The 25,740-nt window shown below is 43.0% G+C and overlaps 1 protein-coding gene across 1 annotated transcript in view; it reads right to left on the bottom strand.

Annotated features, from left to right (window-relative positions):
• nrg1 (neuregulin 1) overlaps positions 1–14,976 on the bottom strand; it is a 170,588-nt gene extending 155,612 nt beyond the window's left edge. The window contains exon 1 of the mRNA XM_064943462.1: positions 14,334–14,976. Within this exon, the coding sequence (XP_064799534.1) occupies positions 14,334–14,922 (589 nt within the window). The 5' untranslated portion in view covers positions 14,923–14,976. The remainder of the gene's footprint in view (positions 1–14,333) is intronic.
• Positions 14,977–25,740: the final 10,764 nt, after the last annotated feature.

The following is a 25,740-nucleotide window of genomic DNA, read 5'->3' as shown; positions in this document are numbered from 1 at the left end:
ATCAGATTGATTTAAGATTATGAAGAATGAGAGACAGAGAAGGTAACCTAAAAAGACCAGCAGAGAGAGACAGAGTGAAGAGAAAGGACAGGAACAGACATAACAAGACATGACACACCATCCCAACCGTGAAGCACAGAGGTGGCAGCATCATGTTGTGGGGGTGCTTTGCTGCAGGATGGACTTGTGCACTTCACAAAATTGATGGCATCATGAGGATGAAAAATTATGTTGATATATTGAAGCAACATCTCAAGACATCGGTCAGGAAGTTAAAGCTTGGTCGCAAATGGGTCTTCCAAATGGACAATGACCCCAAGCATACTTACAAAGTTGTGGCAAAATGGCTTAAGGACAACAAAGTCAAGGTATTGGAGTGGCCATCACAAGGCCCTGACCTCAATCCTATGGAAAATTTGTGGGCAGAACTGAAAAAGAGTGTGTGAGCAAGGAGGCCTACAAACCTGACTCAGTTACACCAGCTCTGTGAGGAGGAATGGGCCAGAATTCACCCAACTTATTATGGGAAGCGTGTGGAAGGCTAACCCAAAACGTTTGACCCAAGTTAAACAATTTAAAGGCAATGTTACCAAATACTAATTGAGTATATGTAAACTTCTGACCCACTGGGCTTGTGATGAAAGAAATAAAAGCTAAAAGAAATCATTCTCTTTACTATTATTCTGACATTTCACATTCTTAAAATAAAGTGGTGATCCTAACTGACCCAAGACAGGGAATTTTTACTAGGATTAAGTGTCAGGAATTGTGAAAAACTGAGTTTAAATGTATTTGTCTAAGGTGTATTTTATTTTTTATTTCACCTTTATTTAACCAGGTAGGCTAGTTGAGAACAAGTTCTCATTTGCAACTGCGACCTGGCCAAGATAAAGCATAGCAGTGTGAACAGACAACACAGAGTTACACATGGAGTAAACAATTAACAAGTCAATAACACAGTAGAAAAAAAGGGGAGTCTATATACATTGTGTGCAAAAGGCATGAGGAGGTAGGCGAATAATTACAATTTTGCAGATTAACACTGGAGTGATAAATGATCAGATGGTCATGTACAGGTAGAGATATTGGTGTGCAAAAGAGCAGAAAAGTAAATAAATAAAAACAGTATGGGAATATGGGAGGTAAAAATGGGTGGGCTATTTACCGATAGACTATGTACAGCTGCAGCGATCGGTTAGCTGCTCAGATAGCAGATTTTATGAAGTTGGTGAGGGAGATAAAAGTCTCCAACTTCAGCGATTTTTGCGTTCCACTAACAGGCAGCAGAGAACTGGAACGAAAGGCGGCCAAATGAGGTGTTGGCTTTAGGGATGATCGTTGAGATACACCTGCTGGAGAGCGTGCTACGGGTGGGTGTTGCCATCGTGACCAGTGAACTGAGATAAGGCAGAGCTTTACCTAGCATGGACTTGTAGATGACCTGGAGCCAGTGGGTCTAGCGACGAATATGTAGCGAGGGCCAGCCGACTAGAGCATACAGGTCACAGTGGTGGGTGGTATAAGGTGCTTTAGTGACAAAACGGATGGCACTGTGATAAACTGCATCCAGTTTGGTGAGTAGAGTGTTGGAAGCTATTTTGTAGATGACATCGCCGAAGTCGAGGATCGGTAGGATAGTCAGTTTTACTAGGGTAAGTTTGGCGGCGTGAGTGAAGGAGGCTTTGTTGCGGAATAGAAAGCCGACTCTAGATTTGATTTTGGATTGGAGATGTTTGATATGAGTCTGGAAGGAGAGTTTACAGTCTAGCCAGACACCTAGGTACTTATAGATGTCCACATACTCAAGGTCGAAACCATCCAGGGTGGTGATGCTAGTCAGGCGTGCGGGTGCATGTAAACTTCCGACTTCAACTGTACATTTAAAATCACTAGTCACTTTAATAATGTTGACATATTTTGCATTACCCATCTCATATGTATATACTGTATTCTATAGTACTGTATCGCAGTCTGTGCCACGCTAGCATTGCTCGTCCAAATATTTATATATTCCTAATTCTGTTCCTTTACTTAGATTTGTGTGTATTGAGTGTATTGACGTGAAATTGTCAGATATTACTTGTTAGATATTACTGCACTGTTGGAGCAAGAAACACAAGCATTTCGCTACACCTGCAATAACATCTGCTAAACACGCGTATTTGACCAATAAAATGTGATTATATTTAATGGTATTGACTGCCCATTACTGCTTATCACTTATTATCACTTATTATTAATTTATTCACATTACTTTACTAAAATATTTCAGTTGTTGTGTATATTACATTTGTTTTACTTGATGACTTTATTATTTCATTCCAAGTCATCATCTCATCATCTAATCTCTTTAGAGCTATGCTGTCTGACAAAATCACTATTTTGTATTTCTTCAAAGTAAATAAGACATACTTTTGACTGCTGAATACCAACCATTAATCACTTAGATTATGTATTTTCAGGTAGAGATACCTCACAAAGCAACAGCTGCTCTCTATATCCCCTCATGATCGTGCATTATTGTCTCTTCCGTAGCAGGCATAAAAGAAACACAGACTGGACAAGGAGATGGATGGATTATTCATCCAAAGGATTATGGTCATTGTACTTATTTCCACGTTTTGTGCGCTAGACTATGTACAATTTTGGCCTGTTGGAAACTACAACTCCCTACTACATCGCACAGTTCAGGCTGGATCTGATTTACCTCTAGAGAAATGGTGCAATTGTGCTCACAGTAAAACAAGAAGGATTTTTTTTTCTAAATTGAACCGATGTCAGTCAATTAGTTATTTAAAAAACAAGGGGGGGGGGGGAATGCTCGGCAAAGGAGGAGGTTCCCTGGCGGTTAGAGTGTTGGGGCAGTAACCAGAGGTGTCATGCCCACAGGGGTCACAGGGGCACTTGCCCATACAGATTTGTCCTGTTTACATTTATTTTTTTAAAGTTTTTATACTACTAGTAGGGCTGTGATGTTTAAAATCATAGTGCAGTTATCACAAAACTACCAGTAAAAGGTCCTGATCATCATCATCATTAAAGGAAACAAATATCTAAACCAGCAATGCTGTAATGTTAGTGGGAGGAGATATGTTAGCAGGAGGAGATATGTTAGCAGGAGGAGATATGTTAGCAGGAGGAGATATGTTAGCAGGAGGAGATATGTTAGCAGGAGGAGATATGTTAGCAGGAGGAGATATGTTAGCAGGAGGAGATATGTTAGTAGGAGGAGATATGTTAGTAGGAGGAGATATGTTAGTAGGAGGAGATATGTTAGTAGGAGGAGATATGTTAGTAGGAGGAGATATGTTAGTAGGAGGAGATATGTTAGTAGGAGGAGATATGTTAGTACTACCAGATTACCTGACATAATGACTCCTTGCTGTCCCCAGTCCACCTGGCCGTGCTGCTGCTCCAGTTTCAACTGTTCTGCCTTATTATTATTCGACCATGCTGGTCATTTATGAACATTTGAACATCTTGGCCATGTTCTGTTATAATCTCCACCCGGCACAGCCAGAAGAGGACTGGCCACCCCACATAGCCTGGTTCCTCTTTAGGTTTCTTCCTAGGTTTTGGCCTTTCTAGGGAGTTTTTCCTAGCCACCGTGCTTCTACACCTGCATTGCTTGCTGTTTGGGGTTTAGGCTGGGTTTTTGTACAGCACTTTGAGATATCAGCTGATGTACGAAGGGCTATATAAAAACATTTGATTTGATTTGATTTAGTAGGAGGAGATATGTTAGCAGCAGGAGATATGTTAGTAGCAGGAGATATGTTAGTAGGAGGAGATATGTTAGTAGCAGGAGATATGTTAGTAGGAGGAGGAATGTTAGTAGCAGGAGATATGTTAGTAGCAGGAGATATGTTAGTAGGAGGAGGAATGTTAGTAGCAGGAGATATGTTAGTAGCAGGAGATATGTTAGTAGCAGGAGATATGTTAGTAGCAGGAGATATGTTAGTCGGACAAGATATGCATCTTTAAAATTATTTTTCACGGACATAAAGCGCTCCGCACTTTATCCTCATTAACAGTTGAAAGAAATGGCACATGGTGAGACAGGGAAGCTACCTGTACGGCAATACTTTGAGAAGTTAAATGAGAAGTTTGTGAAATGCAAACTTTGTGAGGTGTAATTGATCCATAGTGGCAGTAAAGGTGCCATGCTGAAAGAGAGGCACCATGAGACCCAAACCCTTGCTGGCAGCAGTGAGATAAGGGACCGAGTGTGAAAATCACAGCGCTGATTACATAAATGATTGCAGTTGATGTGCAGCCATTGTCAATGGTAGAGGACTTAAGGCTTCAGTGCTGCCCTAATGGCATGACTCGAACCAGACTACAAGATACCATGTTCAAAAAACATGACGGATGGAGAAATTGATTGTTCTGCAAGTAGGCCTACAAAGCGCCAGCTCTCAAACACCATACGTGGCGCAACAGGTTGTTGGACGTCTATGTAGACGCTGTCATGCGTCACTGCCACGACACATCACATCACATCAATGAGAAATGGGACATGAAGTCCCACGTACTACTGACAACTGAGAAAATGGAGGAAATGCACACAGCAGATAAACTAAAACATTATTAACTACCATCGTTGTTGAGTGGGTAAGGTAAGCACCGTCTGGTAGTTTCCACTAGTTACCACAGACATAAAGACAAAATTGTCTATATTGTAAAAATGAATGAAAACAAAAATGTGCTTTTAAGGTCTTCATTTAATTTAGGGTTAGGCATTGTGGTTAAGGTTTGGGTTAGGTTTAAAATAGAAAAATAGATATATTGTAGAAATAGGCGGTGGTAACTGGTGACAACCATTCAGCGGTCATACGCAGACCATATATGAATTATGAATTCACGTCATTTTTTCTTATAATTTCAACAATAAACAAAAAAGAGTTTAAATGTTAAGAAAATGTTCAAATTTGTCACATCCCTAACTACTAGCCACATGGTAATTGTATGAAGTTGGCTTTAGCTAGCCCAGATAGGTTCTCAATCTGCCAACCTCATAACTAGCTACCAAGAAGAATCACTCAAATTAGAGTAGCTAGCTTGTCTAACTATCTTAGCTGGTATGCTTGCTGGCATGGTTGGTAGACTTTAGAAAAGGAAGCGATAACTAAATGTACTGAATAAGACTCACATTCCTTTCAATCTTTTACCCAGATTTTAACAGAGATGCATAGTAAGAAACTCGAGTCAGGAGGATACCTACCACTCAAGCGATATGCTTAGATATGCAGACAAATAAAAATGTTTTTATTTTATTTGATATAATTAATCATAATGAGTATGCCTCTAGATTGTAGGAAAAAGCTGTTTCATACATGTGTAAAATTCTAAATTCTCCAATTTACAGACAGGGGGCACCCCACCCCCTAGCCATCAACACAGACTGTTCCGCCTCAGATGTTTGGGTGCATGACGTCCCTGCCAGTAACTGAAAGGTTGCTACTTTGAATCCCGGAGCCGACAAGGTGAAAAATCTGTTGATGTGCCCTTGAGAAAGGCACTCAACCCTAATTGCTACAGGGTCGCCGTTAATAATGGCTGACCCTGATCGTGACCCCACTCTCCGAGGGTGTCTCAGGGGGAACAGGGATATGCAACAACAACAAAATAATTCTCGTATAATACCACACTTGTACATGTGTGAAATAGCACAAATATAAGCACCCACCAAATGATTAGAATATATATCTTTACACAGCATTTCACAAAACGAATATTAAACAAATACGATTAAATGTGAAAATATAATACTTAGATGTTATATGCCTGGTATGAATTGGTACGTTGTGGAAAAGCATTACGAAAGAATGTAGAAACCCCCCCCCCCAAATAAAGGCACATTCAGAAAGGGCCCATCTCAAACAATGGAGAATGGGATTCACTATTCTTCATCCCAAAGTGCATTTGTTCATGTGATTTCAGCATGATAAAAGACTGCATGTTTGTCTTTGTAAGCCCCAGACATGTAAACATTACATAACGGGGCAAAGAGAATCTCATCAAGGGATAAAAATAGTTTTGTGTCTGTTATATAATACCAACTATCAACCCAGAATGTGTCATGAGCCCATTTTAGTTTGAAACGTTTGTCTTGGTTTCCATTTACTGTATGGGGTATTGTTGAAACTAATGACCATAGACAAGGTTCAATTTGGACTTAATTAGCAAATGATAAGCTTTGTTTATTGGCACAACTGAAACCTTATATTGCCATCTTTAGCTGTCTGGAGCAATGTTCACAGCCGAAAGATGACAGTAAATTATCCAAGGCAAAGTAAAAGCTACAGGATTGTACTAACAAAGGAGCAGCCTCTCAGCGTTGTTCTGGATGAATGCTGTAATAATAACCAGCAACAACGAGACAAACATTTGTGTATTCTGAGGGCTCGTGAGATCCCTGTAAATTGAGCTAATGAAGACGTAGATTACCACCTCATTGACCTTTCATGATGAGTTGAGAGACTAATACAAGTTTTGCTGGCTAAACCCTTCGTGAGGCAAAGTAGTGGCCTTTCATACAAAAAATATGAGGCTTCCACATCAGGGAACATTTGGATCCCTGTCAGCAGTCAATGTTCAATGTGATGACAACTATTTCCTAGGGTCATATTAAATTGTCTCTCTCTCTACATATAGATGGCTCTTTAAAAACCTTGCAATGCATCATGTGCAATGTGTCATGAAGAATACTAAAGTAGTTAGTTGCATGTTATGAAAAATGTACAAAAAAAACATAGTGGCAATGGTTTATGGAGGAGACTGATTCATACCAACAGAAAACAAAGTCAGATGTATTGTCAACAAATCTCATTATGAAAGTGTTCTCTAAATAGGCACCAACATTTTCTCCGAATCAGCAGAAATCCACAGTTCACCGTGTACTGGGCATTAACCTCAAATTGGATTTGATTAATTCATTCTCGATCTGCTGCGATGTCTGAAATTGAGCATTTGATTAGAAAAACAGTATTTTGTGGCTCACAAAATAGAGTCGATAATCCCACATTATTCAGAGTGCTTTCTCTCATGCACATATTTCTTTAAAATCCTATTCTCACATTCCCATTGGCATCAAGGAAAACTAACTACAGTACAGTAGCTGTAACCTATTCCTAGAAAGTCCATAAGCACTTAGTCATTTATCAATTGACAACACTTTTGTAGGATGTCACTTTTACTGGAAGATTTCATTGGGATTTGAACAGTCAAATGTGGGACAAATTGTGAGCCATTCTGTGTAAATGTGGAATTATGGGATAATCTGTCCCAGAACATGGGGCGATTATAACTATATCTCAGTCCAACCTGTCAATGATATAGGACCTCTCAGTCCAAATGCTTACGTCCCTAACCTCGAAATAGGCCGGAGTGATTTATGATGATCTCTGGGTTGGATCTTAGAAGACTTCTTTTTGATTCTGTCAGCTCATATTTGGGAGTTCATGTGACAAAACATGAGCAATCAGTCATAGATGTGCAGGGCATGACTCTCTATGTTAGGCTTTGAGAATAAGACATTCCTTTTGTCTTAAGTTTGTACTCAAGTTTTGTCTTAATAATAATTCTGTAAAGTACCAGTGTGTCAATAAAATAACATAATAAGATAATCCCCATCCGAATGTGTCAGTTTAAGCTAGAGATATCTGCACGGGCTGTGTTTCAATCCACAGCATCCTCCGATGTCGGTCTTCCGCAGCTGCGCTGGAAGGTGACTGAGCTACGGTGGTGTTTGTCCGACCATTAAACAACCCAGAAAATCTGTCTTCTCACAAAAACAAACCGTTTGGGCTACAAACTAATATCCCACTATGGAAAGGGGATTTTCTCACAACACAATGGTGTTCTGTTTTGCTCTATGACCCCCACCAGTGTCACGGGACTCGTCTGAAGTTAACCGGTGCCGGTTTATAAAAATGAATGGAAGTATGGAGGTAGTTTTGTGCCAACCCAAAAAAAGGGGTTAAATATGTGTCCAAAAAAACAAAAATATTTCCTTAGCTTTCTTATTTCTCCTAGATATAGAAAAGACACTTCAAAACCTTATTCCTTATGATTTATTTTTTGACTGTGTGTTTTGCCATTTATGAATATGGGCTATAGGAGTAAAGGCCAAATTCGATACTTGATCAAATAATTTTTTATATACATTTTTCATACCTACCGGGGCCCTAAAATTCTAAATCAAATAGCTAAATGATCCTTGGCATGACCATCTTTAAACAATTCTATATGATAGTTTAGTAGAACACCCTCCCTCCAAAGGTTTAGACTTTGAGGTTTTTAAGGGTGTTATCACACTTGGTCCCTATCAGCCCATTTTCGTGAACTCAGTTCAGTTCACGTATTTTTGTTTGTGCAGTGTGAACACTCCAAAAGGATGTCATACCCCTCAAAAGAGCCCCTGAAGCGATCTGAACTGAGACCATCTCCAGAGGTTGTCGGACTTCGGTTTGCTTGAATTCTGCCGTTCCCTTTTTTTAGGGCAATGTGAAAACAAAGCTCCCCAGGTTCACTAGTCATTATTCTCACACACAAACAGATTACTGCAGATTACTGTTTCCCCTGCCATAACCCCTCACTCTAGATTATTACAATACTGTTTCCCCTGCCATAACCCCTCACTCTAGATTACTGCAACACTGTTTCCCCTGCCATAACCCCTCACTCTAGATTACTGCAACACTGTTTCCCCTGCCATAACCCCTCACTCTAGATTACTGCAACACTGTTTCCCCTGCCATAACCCCTCACTCTAGATTACTGCTACACTGTTTCCCCTGCCATAACCCCTCACTCTAGATTACTACAACACTGTTTCCCCTGCCATAACCCCTCACTCTAGATTACTGCAATACTGTTTCCCCTGCCACAACCCCTCACTCTAGATTACTGCAACACTGTTTCCCCTGCCATAACCCCTCACTCTAGATTACTGCAACACTGTTTCCCCTGCCATAACCCCTCACTCTAGATTACTGCTACACTGTTTCCCCTGCCATAACCCCTCACTCTAGATTACTGCTACACTGTTTCCCCTGCCATAACCCCTCACTCTAGATTACTGCTACACTGTTTCCCCTGCCATAACCCCTCACTCTAGATTACTACAACACTGTTTCCCCTGCCATAACCCCTCACTCTAGATTACTGCAACACTGTTTCCCCTGCCATAACCCCTCACTCTAGATTACTGCAACACTGTTTCCCCTGCCATAACCCCTCACTCTAGATTACTGCTACACTGTTTCCCCTGCCATAACCCCTCACTCTAGATTACTGCTACACTGTTTCCCCTGCCATAACCCCTCACTCTAGATTACTGCAACACTGTTTCCCCTGCCATAACCCCTCACTCTAGATTACTGCAACACTGTTTCCCCTGCCATAACCCCTCACTCTAGATTACTACAACACTGTTTCCCCTGCCATAACCCCTCACTCTAGATTACTGCTACACTGTTTCCCCTGCCATAATCCCTCACTCTAGATTACTACAACACTGTTTCCCCTGCCATAATCCCTCACTCTAGATTACTGCAACACTGTTTCCCCTGCCATAATCCCTCACTCACATTGGTGCTATAAAATAGATAAGATGATATGTAGGGGCGTATTCATTACACCAATTCTTGATTTTAATTTGATTTGATTTCTCTTGCAAAAAGTTTCTTAAAAGAAAGCAGACGGAACAAAACAGGGAGGAACCTACCTGAATTTGTCCAATAGAAACTCTCGTTTTAGTTGACCGTTTGTCTAATGATTATACCTCAGGTTCATGGAAAAAAACGTGTGCCGTTTTCTTTATACTGATTAGAGATTGTCAAGAGCGCACAGAAAGAAAAAATACATTTTTGGAATTTTTAGTTCCGATTATTTGTTTGCAATATGTGATCTATAGGCGACAACTCCATGAGGGTTTGAACAGTGTGAGAAGACAACAGCATATTAGGTGATAATCACAACACAGGGTACAACATACGTTCTAGCTCTTAAAGGGCCAGTAGCCTACATTTGATGTACAATTTTCAATTACAGCATTATTTAATCTGCAGTTATTATTCTGCTATTTATTGTTACTAATAATAATGTTAATAGTAACTTCAATTTACACTTATTATGCCTAATATTACAACTAAATGCAATATATTAGCTATTAAAATGTAAGAGGACTGAGATTTTGCTTTAAAAAGAGGACTGAGATCAGTTATTTTAAAGAGGACTATATGTGAAAACACCCTGAGTTGTACTCACAGTTCTGCATGTTGCTGCCACTAGTACAGTGTTCTGTTAAAAAAAACCTAAAAACTGAATGATTTTTCTCCCCCTCTCTCTCTCTCTCTTGTAAAGCCTTGCTACAGCATCCCTAAACAGAAGGTCTAGCATGCTGTTTTATTTCCTGATTATGTGAGAACTAGTCTAGATTCTTAGGGGAATCAAACTTGCAGAACCTTTTATACACTTCAACAGTCTATGATGTATTTTCTGTATAAACACTGGATTTACAATTACTTTGTGGGTCAGTTATATTATTTACCCCAACAGAACAATACAATAATTGTTTCAGCATTGCTTGACTATCTAATAATCCCCCCAAAATCAACTGTTGTATTACAACACTAGCCTAGCTCTAGGTGCCTGTAGTGTTTCACATAATGCAGCATTGATTGTGCACCTCGAACAATGTCCTCCACACTCTGGGAATGATTTTCTTCCATCTGTGAAGTAGTAAGTCACATGACTCAACAAAGTACATGTTCTATCACACAGGAGGTTGGTGGCTCGTAGTAATGGCTGGGGCGGAATAGGTGGAATGGTATCAAATACATCAAACACATGGCTTCCGTGTGTTTGATGCCATTCCATTGCTTCGTTCCAGCCGTTATTATGAACCGTCCTCCCCTCAGCAGCCTCCTGTGTTCTAGCGTCCTTTCAGAATATTCTTATTTCCTTCAAGCATCACAGATCTAGTCCAAATCATTGTCCCCATTATCAAAGAAAATGAGCTGGAACTGTCCGCTGTAGGAAAGATTCAAATTTGTCATTCCCGAGGGAGGCGTGGCTTTCTGCAATCAATCAGTCCTGGAAACATTGTTTAAAGAGTAGAAACATCACATGATTGGGTCTAAATAGTAAATTCACAAGAATTTCCCAAGACCTTGCAAAGCGTAAGCTGTTCCCTCTCTGAAAGGGGACTCATACAACTGCCTTTACAATAACGTTAGTGCAGTGTGGTTGCTCAGTCTGAAAGAATTGTTCTTCGCACTGAGCCATTTACTGTCTCTTGAGATGGGTAAAAAGAGTTCTCACAACAGGAATGCAGGCATTGTTTATTTCGACACCGATGCCCTTTCCCCCCCCCCCAACTAAACACAGTCACCACTAAAACCGGGGCAGCAACAGACAATGAACACAGTGAGGTTATCCTCTAGGCCTGTGAGCTGAAGCTAAGCACATTACATTGAGTCTCTGTCAAATAGCCGGTTTTGAGTCAGGAAACCAATACTTGATCCTGTTCCATCATCTATATCCAGAATGACATTTAGTAGTATGTGCTTGCGTGTAAATTGCCTTCATTATCCCAGCGACCTCTGCTTAGCAATCATTTCAGTAGCTACATTGTATTAATGTACTGTGATCTGACTATACATTTGAATGGTACATATATTTTTAGTTGAACCTTTATTTAACTACGCAAGTCAGTTAAGAACAAATTATTTTATGTATTTATAATGACGACCTACACCGGCCAAACCCAGACAATGCTGGGCCAATTGTGCGCCGCCCTATGGGACTCCCAATCACAGCCGGTTGTGATACAGCCTGGATTTGAACCAGGGTGTCTGTAGAGACACCTCAAGCACTGAGATGCAGTGCCTTAGACCGCTGTGTCACTCAGGAGCATTTGAATATCACATGCATTCTCTGAAAATGTGGTCAAAAGCAATGAACAAAGTGTGGACGTCTATTGAGAAATGGAACAGAACGTTTCACATACAGCACTTCAAGGTATTTTATAGAAACCTTCTCTACTTTGATCCTTGTTTTGCTTCAGGACTTGGAACACATGGTCTTTTCATGACAAACTGTGTTTCGCCACCTGAAACCCTTTTTACTACTGTGAGCCACTGCTGTCCCTTCTGTCCAGGGTGGGTCCATCCTCACATCATCAGAGTAGCACCTGTCCTCGGGCTGGGGAGGAAATGGACATTTGTCCCTTTAGTTCTTCCACGGCGCTCTGAGCGTGAACATAGCACCATGGACTATACAGGGCTATGGTGGTCCTGAATGAAAACACACCCATTCTTTACAGGTCATGGAAACCACTATCACTCATTCACTGAATCTACTCTTAGTATAGCATAGGTGTTCTGAAAGGTTGTCATGTTTGTCATGTTTATCAATCACTAACAGACAAAGAATCTGTACTCATCATTCTGTACCAGTAGTTCCACGAAAGGGACAATCTAGGCTACAGTGCACTGTACTCACAGTACATTGTTGGGTCTCCATGGAGAACTAATGGAATCGGGACTTGGAAAGGAATGTATCAGACATATTTGAGCAATTATACTAAGTCTAGTTGAGAGGAAAACAAAAACAAACATTGAGCTCATGAACAACCCAAAGCGCCTTACTAGAATTATGTATGTGCCCATAGTGCATGAAGCAATAGCCTACTTGGAAATTAAGGATTTGATGTGGCTGCAAAAACTGATGCCGAATCCAACAAGAGAATGGCAACCTTATCTAACATAGCCTATATGATATAACTGAGTCTGTTATTTAATTCATACTTTTTTCCGAATCAATACTATTGAAATTGTGTACAATAATGGTCATTTCCCACCCACACACAGTCAAGCTGTGTGTAGACACTGCAGAATACAGACATGATATTCTCTCTCATTAGTGTTTTGTCACAGAGGAGCGCCACTGGGATGTGTACAAGGACCTCCCTCATTCCAAAATGACAAAAGCATTCCCCTTTATAGATCTTGGGCATTTTACGGCCACTGGATGAATTTGCATCCCAAACGACTGTCACTGTTCCTGAACAGTGAGTGCACTTTATGCCCTGGGGATTTGGGTAATGGTCCTCATTGTGAACCTGATAACATTAGTGCACCCCCTCCCCCGGGTAATTATGCTGTCAACCAAAATGGATTATAAAGTCTGTCGACTCCTGAATGTTTGTATTTCCTCTGTGGCATGTAAAATAACTGCATCAGTGTACAGACAATATGAGATGTACTAGGTGTGGTTGAATGTGATTAAAGAGTAAGAGATTATCTTCAACATATGCTTATAACACAACTGTATCACCTTATCGGAAAAGAGAATTGATGTAAGAGAAAATATTGCGAGAGCATGAACTCTTACCCCCTGAATACCAGTTAACTGAATGGGTTAACTATCAAATAAAAAATGTGATTGTCCCCTTAGACAGAATATGGCCAGTCTAACATTCTCGAATGACATAGCTAGATTTCCATCCTCAATAAACTTTTATCACAAAACAGATGAGGTGTGCTGCTAAATGGTCCATGTAGCCTACCTGTCCACTGGGGGGAAAAAATGATTGTTTCCACATAATTTCAGCCCAAAAATTGCAATGTGATGAAGTTAAATCAACGTAGAAGACTGATTGGATCTGCAAAAAGTCAAGAACATAAGGGATGTTTTTTTTTACCCAACATTTTATGACAGGGTGACAATTTTTTTGGTTTATTTCACGTTGAAGTCACGTTAGTTGTTAACTCAACCAAATGTAAATGAAAACTAGACGTGAACTGGCGTCTGTGCCCCCCACCCCCGTTTAGCAACGGAAGTTGGAATTTCCAGTCAATGAACATTCAGCACCACCGCGTGTAGAGAGCTCCCGAGGTATCGCGACATTGACACATCTGGGCGAGCACGCCCGGTAACACCGCTCTCTCACCTTATGGCTTGTCATCTCATGACGCCCATTTAGCCTACATGCCTAATCATGCATGCCCTTAGTGACCAAAGTCATTTTGGATATGACAAAATGACATTCTTTGGCTACGTTCCAATATTTAACTTTATCCAGAGCTCACTGCAGCTGCCCCAATTCGCCTTGAGTGAAATGTATGGACACAATTGGGCTGTCAATGTCATGCTTTAAAATTGTAAAATTGTCCGAAATTATCATTTATGGGGGTTTGGCCTTGCATCACAGGGTCATACGCCCTGTCTGTGAACACACATTTTGAAATGACATTTAGTCAGATTATGGACCAGCAGAAAGTTCCACGTTATGAGCAGACAGCGGGCTATCACCCTGCACTTACCACATTCTTGGCAGAGCACTTTGCTGACATCCTTTCGGATAGCTCGCCGCGTCTCGACAGGTGGGAAAACGGCGTGGAACACCGAGGTGTCATTCGTGGGTTCCATGAAAAACATGTATCTTGTGTCTTTAGTCAATGTCAAACAGTTATCACCCCGGTTCCAGACAATAGAAACGACAGAATCCTTCTCGAGCCCCCCCGCTTTTACTTCCCATACTTGATGGACCCTTATCCTAACCTGGTATGGTTCCGACTCTGACGTCCTGTTTGGCACGGACTCTGACGACAAATCAACTTCTCCTTTCATTCTCTGGACCGCGCTCTCATTCCGTATACCAACAGCTCTTTGATTGAGTAGCTTTTCCCGCTCTCGTCGGTTGATATCTCTCTTGCGCCCGTCTTCTTGAAGCTTTCCCTCAAACACAACTCTCGACCGGTGCACCAACTCCTGCAGCGGAGCCACGGGAGAGGGGTTATTACAAGTCAGCCCACAGAGCCCTCCATGCGGAGAGATGGAAAAGGACACAAAAATCCCACAAACAACCGAAATAGTGAATGAACTCTGTCCCGTCGCAAGGTATGTCCTCATTGCGACGGAGGTAAGTGGGACTTAAAAGGCTGAATGAGGCGCGCAGGTAAGAAAGGAACATTTGACTAAGCTCTGATGGTGAAAGCAAGTGTGATCCGTCTGAAGCCCGCAGTTACTGCTACAGTAAACTACAAGATGAGAGGGGCGGAGTTGGTAATGGGAAAGGCTCTAACTGTGCCATGTGTGTGAGAGGATTTCCTCCCTTGACACCAATTTCTGCTGTTTGTGCATTAGGCATGCAAGATTTGCACCAAATTAAATGTAGAAAATAAAAATCCTGAGGTTGTGATTGCTCGTCTTTATTGGAAATTGATGAACAGGCAGTTAACCCACTGTTCCGAGGCCATCATTGAAAATAAGAATTTGTTCTTGACTGACTTGCCTGGTTAAATAAAGGTAAAATAAAAAATAAAATAAATAAATGTGCTTGATTTGATTTTGATTTTGATGGCATTCTTAAATTAGACTGATTTTTGCAAGCTTATTTTTCTTAGTATGCATTGTTATCATGAATCATGAACACAAAATGTGAGATAAATAGGCTACAATCAATTTAAAGCACTTCAGACTATGATGAATAAACCTATTACATTCAAGCCTTTTTGTAGCTTAATCACACCTGAGAGTGACTTATGGGTTGTTTTCCTGTGGAACAGCAAGATATGTATTCCCTTTAGAGCAACAACAAAATGGCTACATAAAAACAATTTATTTGGATGAAACCCAATAGTCTGATCCTGGATTACTTGGTGTGAACCCAGGACTGGTCAGTAGCTTATCCAAACTGAGAATCTTGTGGAGAACATTTGCCAACAACGGATTCAAAGTCATTAGCCCCCAATTTACTTAAAGTTTCCCTGCTCATATAACAGTCGCACAGCAAAACAGATTTGTGTTCTAACCATGAGGCTTATTTCATTCAGTGATAACAATAGCAGGCAACAGATTTGCTACACAATATTGTGACTCTCACTGGCAAAGTTAATCACCACCTCCTAAAACCAGTTCTTGTCATTTGAGCTGTTTGTTTCCACCTCTGTGATGCACCAGGTTTCCATTTGGTGACTGTTGTCCTATCAGTTGCTTCTAGAATATCATGTTCCCTATCCTGGCTAGCATCTCTAGTCTGTTGTGGTTCCCATCGTTGTGGAGGGGCCTGATGGGTAATGGCACAATCCATGAGCAACACCTGCAGGGGTCTGTCCACTGTGTCCAGGACACACGGCCTGTGGTTAGTCACCCACTTGGCTCATTCCTTGGCATGACAGCCCCAGCCCTATAACATATCCTTGCCACAGCCACAACAGGCCCTGCCTGGACAGCTGCACATGAGAGCGGCGCCTATGGCCTGGAGGCCAGCCTGCCAGGAGCCTGCCTTCCACCTGCTTGAGAGCCATTGCCCAGCTACTTAACCCACCCTGGCCTGCTGCATTGATCTGGCACGTCCCACTGTGGGCACATGACACATCCAGCACAGCTGTCTCGCTTCTTCGCACAAGTCACTCCTTCTCTATCTCTCTCACACAAATACAAACTCAGATCCTCTAAAACTTAAAGTAGAACGGCAGGGACCTGAACCTTCAAAGTACAGATGGAGAATAATATGTATCTTTGTATAGCCTTCATGAGGATTTCTATAAAACATACATTTATCCTGGTTAGTAGATCATTTCCAAGGCATCCAATTTTGATTGGATAGATGCCTGTTTCATCAGGCTATGAATGAACCCTTGGCCCGGGAATTGAGAGCGAATGGCCAAAACAGCACCCTATTCCCTATCTAGTGCCCTACTTTTGACCAGGGCCCCAGTCTAAAGTAATGCACTATATAGGGAATAGGGTGTTACTTCGGACAGTCACACAACCCAACTACAGTCTCAGGCCTCATCTCTCCCCACTGACAGGTTGTCAATGAAAAGGTGTGTCATAATTACCAGGATCAAATTCGTCATGCCAAGCCTGCTGGAGGTACAGCAGTAACCTAAATAGAAGTTCTAGAACTGTACAAAATATGTACAAAAGTTTATGTTGCTGTGTTAGTTCAATGTTGCTGTGTTAGTTCAATGTTGCAGGTACAGTTTTATATTGCTGTGTTAGTTCAATGTTGCTGTGTTAAATGTTGCGGTTACAGTTTCATGTTGCTGTGTTAGTTCAATGTTGCTGTGTTAGTTCAATGTTGCTGTGTTAGTTCAATGTTGCAGTTATCGTTTCATGTTGCTGTGTTAGATAACTGTTGCTGTGTTAGATAAATGTTGCAGTTACCGTTTCATGTTGTTGTGTTGGTTTAATGTTACTGTGTAAGTTCAATGTTGCTGTGTTAGTTCAATGTTGCAGTTACCGTTTCATGTTGTTTGTTGTGTTAGTTAAATGTTGCTGTTACAGTTTAATGTTGCTGTGTTAGTTCAATGTTGCAGTTACCGTTTCATGTTGTTGTGTTAGTTAAATGTTGCAGCTACAGTTTCATTTTTTATTTATTTAACCTTTATTTAACTAGGCAAGTAAGTTAAGAACAAATTCTTATTTACAATGATGGCCTACCCCGGCCAAACCCTAACCTGGACAACGCTAGACCAATTATACAGCCTGGAATCGAACCAGGGTCTGTAGTGACACCTCTAGCACTGAAATACAGTGCCTTAGACCGCTGCGCCACTCGGGAGTGGAACCCAGTGTGGTCATCTGCTGCAATAGCCCATCCGTGACAAGGATCGACAAGTTGTGCGTTCCAAGATGATGCTGTACAAAACTGTTGTACTGCACCCTTATTTATCTGTTTCTGGCCTGCCTGTTAGCTTGCACGGTTCTTGCCATCCTCCTTTGACCTCTCATCAACAAGCCGTTTTCACCCACAGGACTGCCGCTGACTGGATGTTTTTTGTTTGTCACACCGTTCTCTGTAAACCATAGACAGTGTCACGCGTAAAAAGCCGAGTTGGACAGGCTGTTTCTGAGATACTGGATCCGGCTCGCCTGACACCTACGATCATACCACGCTCAAAATCTCTTAGGTCACTTGTTTCGCCCATTCTCACGTTCAATCGAACAGTAACTGAATGTCTCTGCCTGTCTGCCTGCTTTATAAAGCAAGCCACGGCCACGTGACTCACTGTCTGTAGGAGTGAACCATTTTCATGAAAGGGGTGGTGCACCTAATAAACTGGCTGAGGAGTGTAAAATTAATCTACACAAAATACTCCTTAATATGACAAAGCAGATTTTTTTTTTGCAAATGTATTAAAAATAAAAAACAGAATTTACATAAGTATTCAGACCCTTTGCTATGAGACTTGAAATTTTAGCTAAGGTGCGTCCTCTTTCCATTGATCATCCTTGAGATGTTTCTACAACTTGACTGGAGTCCACCTGTTGTAAATTCAATTGATTTGACATGATTTGGAAAGGCATACACCTGTCTATATAAGGTCCCACAGTTGACAGTGCATGTCAGAGCAAAAACCAAGCCATGAGGTTGAAGGAATTGCCCGTAGAGCTCTGAGACAGGATTGCGTCAAGGCACAGATCTGGGGAAGGGTACCAAAACATTTCTACAACATTCAAGGTCCCCAAGAACACAATGCCTCCATCATTCTTAAATGGAAGAAGATTGGAACCACCAAGACTCTTACTAGAGCTGGCCACCCAGCCAAACTGAGCAATCAGTGGAGAAGGGCCTGAGTCAGGGAGGTGACCAAGAACCCGATGGTCACTCTGACGGAGCTCCAGCTTCTCTGTGGAGATGGGAGAACCTTCTAGAAGGACAACCATCTCTGCAGCATTCCACTAATCAGGCCTTTATGGTAGAGTGGCCAGACGGAAGCCGGAAGCCACTCCTCAGTAAAAGGCACATGACAGTCCACTTGGAGTTTGCCAAAAGGCAAGACTGCCAAGACAATGCAGGACTGGATTTGGGACAAGTCTCTGAATGGTCTTGAGTGGTCCAGCCAGAGCCCGGACTTGAACTTGATCGAACTTCTCCGAAGAGACCTGAAAATAGCTGTGCAGCGATGCTCCCCATCCAACCTAACAGAGCTTGAGAGGATCTGCAGAGAAGAATGGCACAAACTCCCCAAATACAGGTGAGCCAAGCTTGCAGGGTCATACCCAAGAAGACTCAAGGCTGTAATCACTGCCAAAGGTGCTTCAACAAAGTACTGAGTAAAGGGTCTGAATACTTATGTAAATGTGATATTTAGTTTTTTTGTTTTTATATACACATTAGCAAAATATATATATATTTTTTTAAACAGTTTGCTTTGTCATTATGGGGTATTGTGTGTAGATTGATGAGGGAAAAAAACAATTTTAGAACAAGGCCCTAACCTAAAAAAATGTGGAAAAAGTCAAGGGTTCTGAATACTTTCCGAATGCACTATATATATTTGGCCTTGTGTTTTAGATTATTGTCCTGCTGAAAGGTTTTGTCTCCCAGTGTCTGTTGGAAAGCAGACTGAACCAGGTTTTCCTCTGGGATTTCTCATGTGCTTAGCTCTATTCCGTTTCTTTTTATCCTAAAACAATTCCCTAGTCCTTGCCGATGACAAGAAAACCCTTAACATGATGCAGCCACAACCATGCTTAAAAATATGAAGAGTGGTACTCAGTGATGTGTTGGATTTGCCACCAACATAACACGTCGTATTCAGGAGATGCAGTACTTTTTTTGCCACATTTTCTGCAGTTTTAGTTTAGTGCCTTAATGCAAACAGGATGTACAGACATGCTCAAACTTGTTGGTAACCCTCCACAAAAAATGAAGAATACACCATTTTCTCTGAAATAACTTGAAACTGACAAAAGTCATTGACATCCACCATTTTTTATTCCATATTTAATAGAAATCAGACTTTGCTTTAGACTTTTTATTCAACATAATATTGTAAATAATAAAAAACAAATGAAAATGGCATAAACAAAAATGATGGAACCCTTAACCTAATATTTTGTTGCACAACCTTTAGAGGCATTCACTGCAATCAAACGTTTTCTGTAGCTCTCAATGAGACTTCTGCATCTGTTAACAGGTAGTTTGGCCTGAGCAACCTGCTCCAGCTGTCTCAGGTTTGATGGGTGCCTTCTGGGTTTCAGCTCTTTCCATAGGTGTTCGATATGATTTAGAAATGGACGTACCTTCACCTTGGAGTTCAGCTTGTATCTCTTTGGAAGTTGTTTTTGTTTCTTTTTCTACCATTCACAATATCCTTCTGTTCAATCTGGGGTATATTTTCCCCTTGTGGCCGTGCCCAAGGAGACTGGCTACATGGACCTTAAACTTCTTAATAATATTTGCAACTGTTGTCACAGGAACATCAAGCTGCTTGGAGATGGTCTGGTAGCCATTACCTTTACCATGCTTGTCTATTATTTTCTTTCTGATCTCATCAGACAAATCTCTCCTTTGCTTTCTCATGTTCAGTGTGGTGAACACAATGATACCAAACAGCACAGTGACTACTTTACTCTGGTCCATGTTCAGTGTGGTGAACACAATGATACCAAACAGCACAGTGACTACTTTACTCTGGTCCATGTTCAGTGTGGTGAACACAATGATACCAAACAGCACAGTGACTACTTTACTCTGGTCCATGGTCAGTGTGGTGAACACAATGATACCAAACAGCACAGTGACTACTTTACTCTGGTCCATGTTCAGTGTGGTGAACACAATGATACCAAACAGCACAGTGACTACTTTACTCTGGTCCATGTTCAGTGTGGTGAACACAATGATACCAAACAGCACAGTGACTACTTTACTCTGGTCCATGTTCAGTGTGGTGAACACAATGATACCAAACAGCACAGTGACTACTTTACTCTGGTCCATGGTCAGTGTGGTGAACACAATGATACCAAACAGCACAGTGACTACTTTACTCTGGTCCATGTTCAGTGTGGTGAACACAATGATACCAAACAGCACAGTGACTACTTTACTCTGGTCCATGTTCAGTGTGGTGACTGAACAGAAAGAGACTTGATTAGTGTAGTGTCAACATCGCAGCCACTACCAGCTAGCCTACTCCAGCAGTACTGTATCATTTCAATCATTTTAGTCAATAAGATTCTTGCTACGTAAGCTTAACTTTCTGAACATTCGAGACGTGTAGTCCACTTGTCATTCCAATCTCCTTTGCATTAGCGTAGCCTCTTCTGTACCCTGTTAACTATGTGTCTATCTATCCCTGTTCTCTCCTCTCTGCACAGACCATACAAACGCTCCACACCGCGTGGCCGCGGCCACCCTAATCTGGTGGTCCCAGCGCGCACGACCCACGTGGAGTTCCTGGTCTCCGGTAGCCTCTGGAACTGCCGATCTGTGGCCAACAAGGCAGAGTTCATCTCAGCCTATGCCTCCCTCCAGTCCCTCGACTTCCTGGCACTGATGGAAACATGGATCACCACAGATAACACTGCTACTCCTACTGCTCTCTCTTCGTCCGCCCACGTGTTCTCGCACACCCCGAGAGCTTCTGGTCAGCGGGGTGGTGGCACCGGGATCCTCATCTCTCCTAAGTGGTCATTCTCTCTCTCTCCCCTTACCCATCTATCTATTGCCTCCTTTGAATTCCATGCTGTCACAGTTACCAGCCCTTTCAAGCTTAACATTCTTATCATTTATCGCCCTCCAGGTTCCCTCGGAGAGTTCATCAATGAGCTTGATGCCTTGATAAGCTCCTTTCCTGAGGACGGCTCACCTCTCACAGTCCTGGGCGACTTTAACCTCCCCACGTCTACCTTTGACTCATTCCTCTCTGCCTCCTTCTTTCCACTCCTCTCCTCTTTTGACCTCACCCTCTCACCTTCCCCCTACTCACAAGGCAGGCAATACGCTCGACCTCATCTTTACTAGATGCTGTTCTTCCACTAACCTCACTGCAACTCCCCTCCAAGTCTCCGACCACTACCTTGTATCCTTTTCCCTCTCGCTCTCATCCAACACTTCCCACACTGCCCCTACTCGGATGGTATCGCGCCGTCCCAACCTTCGCTCTCTCTCCCCCGCTACTCTTTCCTCTTCCATCCTATCATCTCTTCCCTCTGCTCATACCTTCTCCAACCTTTCTCCTGACTCTGCCTCCTCAACCCTCCTCTCTTCCCTTTCTGCATCCTTTGACTCTCTATGTCCCCTATCCTCCAGGCCGGCTCGGTCCTCCCCCTCCCGCTCCGTGGCTCGATGACTCATTGCGAGCTCACAGAACAGAGCTCCGGGCAGCCGAGCGGAAATGGAGGAAAACTCGCCTCCTGCGGACCTGGCATCCTTTCACTCCCTCCTCTCTACATTTTCCTCCTCTGTCTCTGCTGCTAAAGCCACTTTCTACCACTCTAAATTCCAAGCATCTGCCTCTAACCCTAGGAAGCTCTTTGCCACCTTCTCCTCCCTCCTGAATCCTCCTCCCCCTCCCCCCCCTCCTCCCTCTCTGCAGATGACTTCGTCAACCATTTTGAAAAGAAGGTCGACGACATCCGATCCTCGTTTGCTAAGTCAAACGACACCGCTGGTTCTGCTCACACTGCCCTACCCTGTGCTCTGACCTCTTTCTCCCCTCTCTCTCCAGATGAAATCTCGCTTCTTGTGACGGCCGGCCGCCCAACAACCTGCCCGCTCGACCCTATCCCCTCCTCTCTCCTCCAGACCATTTCCGGGGACCTTCTCCCTTACCTCACCTCGCTCATCAACTCATCCCTGACCGCTGGCTACGTCCCTTCCGTCTTCAAGAGAGCGAGAGTTGCACCCCTTCTGAAAAAACCTACACTCGATCCCTCCGATGTCAACAACTACAGACCAGTATCCCTTCTTTCTTTTCTCTCCAAAACTCTTGAACGTGCCGTCCTTGGCCAGCTCTCCCGCTATCTCTCTCAGAATGACCTTCTTGATCCAAATCAGTCAGGTTTCAAGACTAGTCATTCAACTGAGACTGCTCTTCTCTGCATCACGGAGGCGCTCCGCACTGCTAAAGCTAACTCTCTCTCCTCTGCTCTCATCCTTCTAGACCTATCGGCTGCCTTCGATACTGTGAACCATCAGATCCTCCTCTCCACCCTCTCCGAGTTGGGCATCTCCGGCGCGGCCCACGCTTGGATTGCGTCCTACCTGACAGGTCGCTCCTACCAGGTGGCGTGGCGAGAATCTGTCTCCTCGCCACGCGCTCTCACCACTGGTGTCCCCCAGGGCTCTGTTCTAGGCCCTCTCCTATTCTCGCTATACACCAAGTCACTTGGCTCTGTCATAACCTCACATGGTCTCTCCTATCATTGCTATGCAGACGACACACAATTAATCTTCTCCTTTCCCCCTTCTGATGACCAGGTGGCGAATCGCATCTCTGCATGTCTGGCAGACATATCAGTGTGGATGACGGATCACCACCTCAAGCTGAACCTCGGCAAGACGGAGCTGCTCTTCCTCCCGGGGAAGGACTGCCCGTTCCATGATCTCGCCATCACGGTTGACAACTCCATTGTGTCCTCCTCCCAGAGCGCTAAGAACCTTGGCGTGATCCTGGACAACACCCTGTCGTTCTCAACCAACATCATGGCGGTGGCCCGTTCCTGTAGGTTCATGCTCTACAACATCCGCAGAGTACGGCCCTGCCTCACACAGGAAGCGGCGCAGGTCCTAATCCAGGCACTTGTCATCTCCCGTCTGGATTACTGCAACTCGCTGTTGGCTGGGCTCCCTGCCTGTGCCATTAAACCCCTACAACTCATCCAGAACGCCGCAGCCCGTCTGGTGTTCAACCTTCCCAAGTTCTCTCACGTCACCCCGCTCCTCCGCTCTCTCCACTGGCTTCCAGTTGAAGCTCGCATCCGCTACAAGACCATGGTGCTTGCCTACGGAGCTGTGAGGGGAACGGCACCGCAGTACCTCCAGGCTCTGATCAGGCCCTACACCCAAGCAAGGGCACTGCGTTCATCCACCTCTGGCCTGCTCGCCTCCCTACCATTGAGGAAGTACAGTTCCCGCTCAGCCCAGTCAAAACTGTTCGCTGCTCTGGCCCCCCAATGGTGGAACAAACTCCCTCACGACGCCAGGACAGCGGAGTCAATCACCACCTTCCGGAGACACCTGAAACCCCACCTCTTCAAGGAATACCTAGGATAGGATAAGTAATCCTTCTCACCACCCCCCCTTAATGATTTAGATGCACTATTGTAAAGTGGCTGTTCCACTGGATGTCAGAAGGTGAATTCACCAATTTGTAAGTCGCTCTGGATAAGAGCGTCTGCTAAATGACTTAAATGTAAATGTAAATGTGAACACAATGATACCAAACAGCACAGTGACTACTTTACTCTGGTCCATGGTCAGTGTGGTGAACACAATGATACCAAACAGCACAGTGACTACTTTACTCTGGTCCATGTTCAGTGTGGTGAACACAATGATACCAAACAGCACAGTGACTACTTTACTCTGGTCCATGTTCAGTGTGGTGAACACAATGATACCAAACAGCACAGTGACTACTTTACTCTGGTCCATGTTCAGTGTGGTGAACACAATGATACCAAACAGCTCAGTGACTACTTTACTCTGGCCCATGTTCAGTGTGGTGACCACAATGATACCAAACAGCACAGTGACTACTTTACTCTGGTCCGTGTTCAGTGTGGTGAACACAATGATACCAAACAGCACAGTGACTACTTTACTCTGGTCTGTGTTCAGTGTGGTGAACACAATGATACCAAACAGCACAGTGACTACTTTACTCTGGTCCATGTTCAGTGTGGTGAACACAATGATACCAAACAGCACAGTGACTACCTTACTCTGGTCCATGGTCAGTGTGGTGAACACAATGATACCAAACAGCTCAGTGACTACTTTACTCTGGTCCATGTTCAGTGTGGTGAACACAATGATACCAAACAGCACAGTGACTACTTTACTCTGGTCCATGTTCAGTGTGGTGAACACAATGATACCAAACAGCTCAGTGACTACTTTACTCTGGTCCATGTTCAGTGTGGTGAACACAATGATACCAAACAGCACAGTGACTACTTTACTCTGGTCCATGTTCAGTGTGGTGAACACAATGATACCAAACAGCACAGTGACTACCTTACTCTGGTCCATGGTCAGTGTGGTGAACACAATGATACCAAACAGCTCAGTGACTACTTTACTCTGGTCCATGTTCAGTGTGGTGAACACAATGATACCAAACAGCACAGTGACTACTTTACTCTGGTCCATGTTCAGTGTGGTGAACACAATGATACCAAACAGCACAGTGACTACTTTACTCTGGTCCATGTTCAGTGTGGTGAACACAATGATACCAAACAGCACAGTGATGACTTTACTCTGGTCCATGTTCAGTGTGGTGAACACAATGATACCAAACAGCACAGTGACTACTTTACTCTGGTCCATGTTCAGTGTGGTGAACACAATGATACCAAACAGCACAGTGACTACTTTACTCTGGTCCATTTTCAGTGTGGTGAACACAATGATACCAAACAGCTCAGTGACTACTTTACTCTGGTCCATGTTCAGTGTGGTGAACACAATGATACCAAACAGCACAGTGACTACTTTACTCTGGTCCATGTTCAGTGTGGTGAACACAATGATACCAAACAGCACAGTGACTACTTTACTCTGGTCCATGTTCAGTGTGGTGAACACAATGATACCAAACAGCACAGTGACTACTTTACTCTGGTCCATGTTCAGTGTGGTGAACACAATGATACCAAACAGCACAGTGACTACTTTACTCTGGTCCATGTTCAGTGTGGTGAACACAATGATACCAAACAGCTCAGTGACTACTTTACTGTGGTCCATGTTCAGTGTGG

Source organism: Oncorhynchus masou, chromosome 28, assembly GCF_036934945.1.
Source record: "Oncorhynchus masou masou isolate Uvic2021 chromosome 28, UVic_Omas_1.1, whole genome shotgun sequence".
NCBI classification, from domain to species: domain Eukaryota; kingdom Metazoa; phylum Chordata; class Actinopteri; order Salmoniformes; family Salmonidae; genus Oncorhynchus; species Oncorhynchus masou.
Note: the sequence above shows the minus strand (reverse complement) of the source record. Positions and strands in the feature narration are given on the sequence as shown.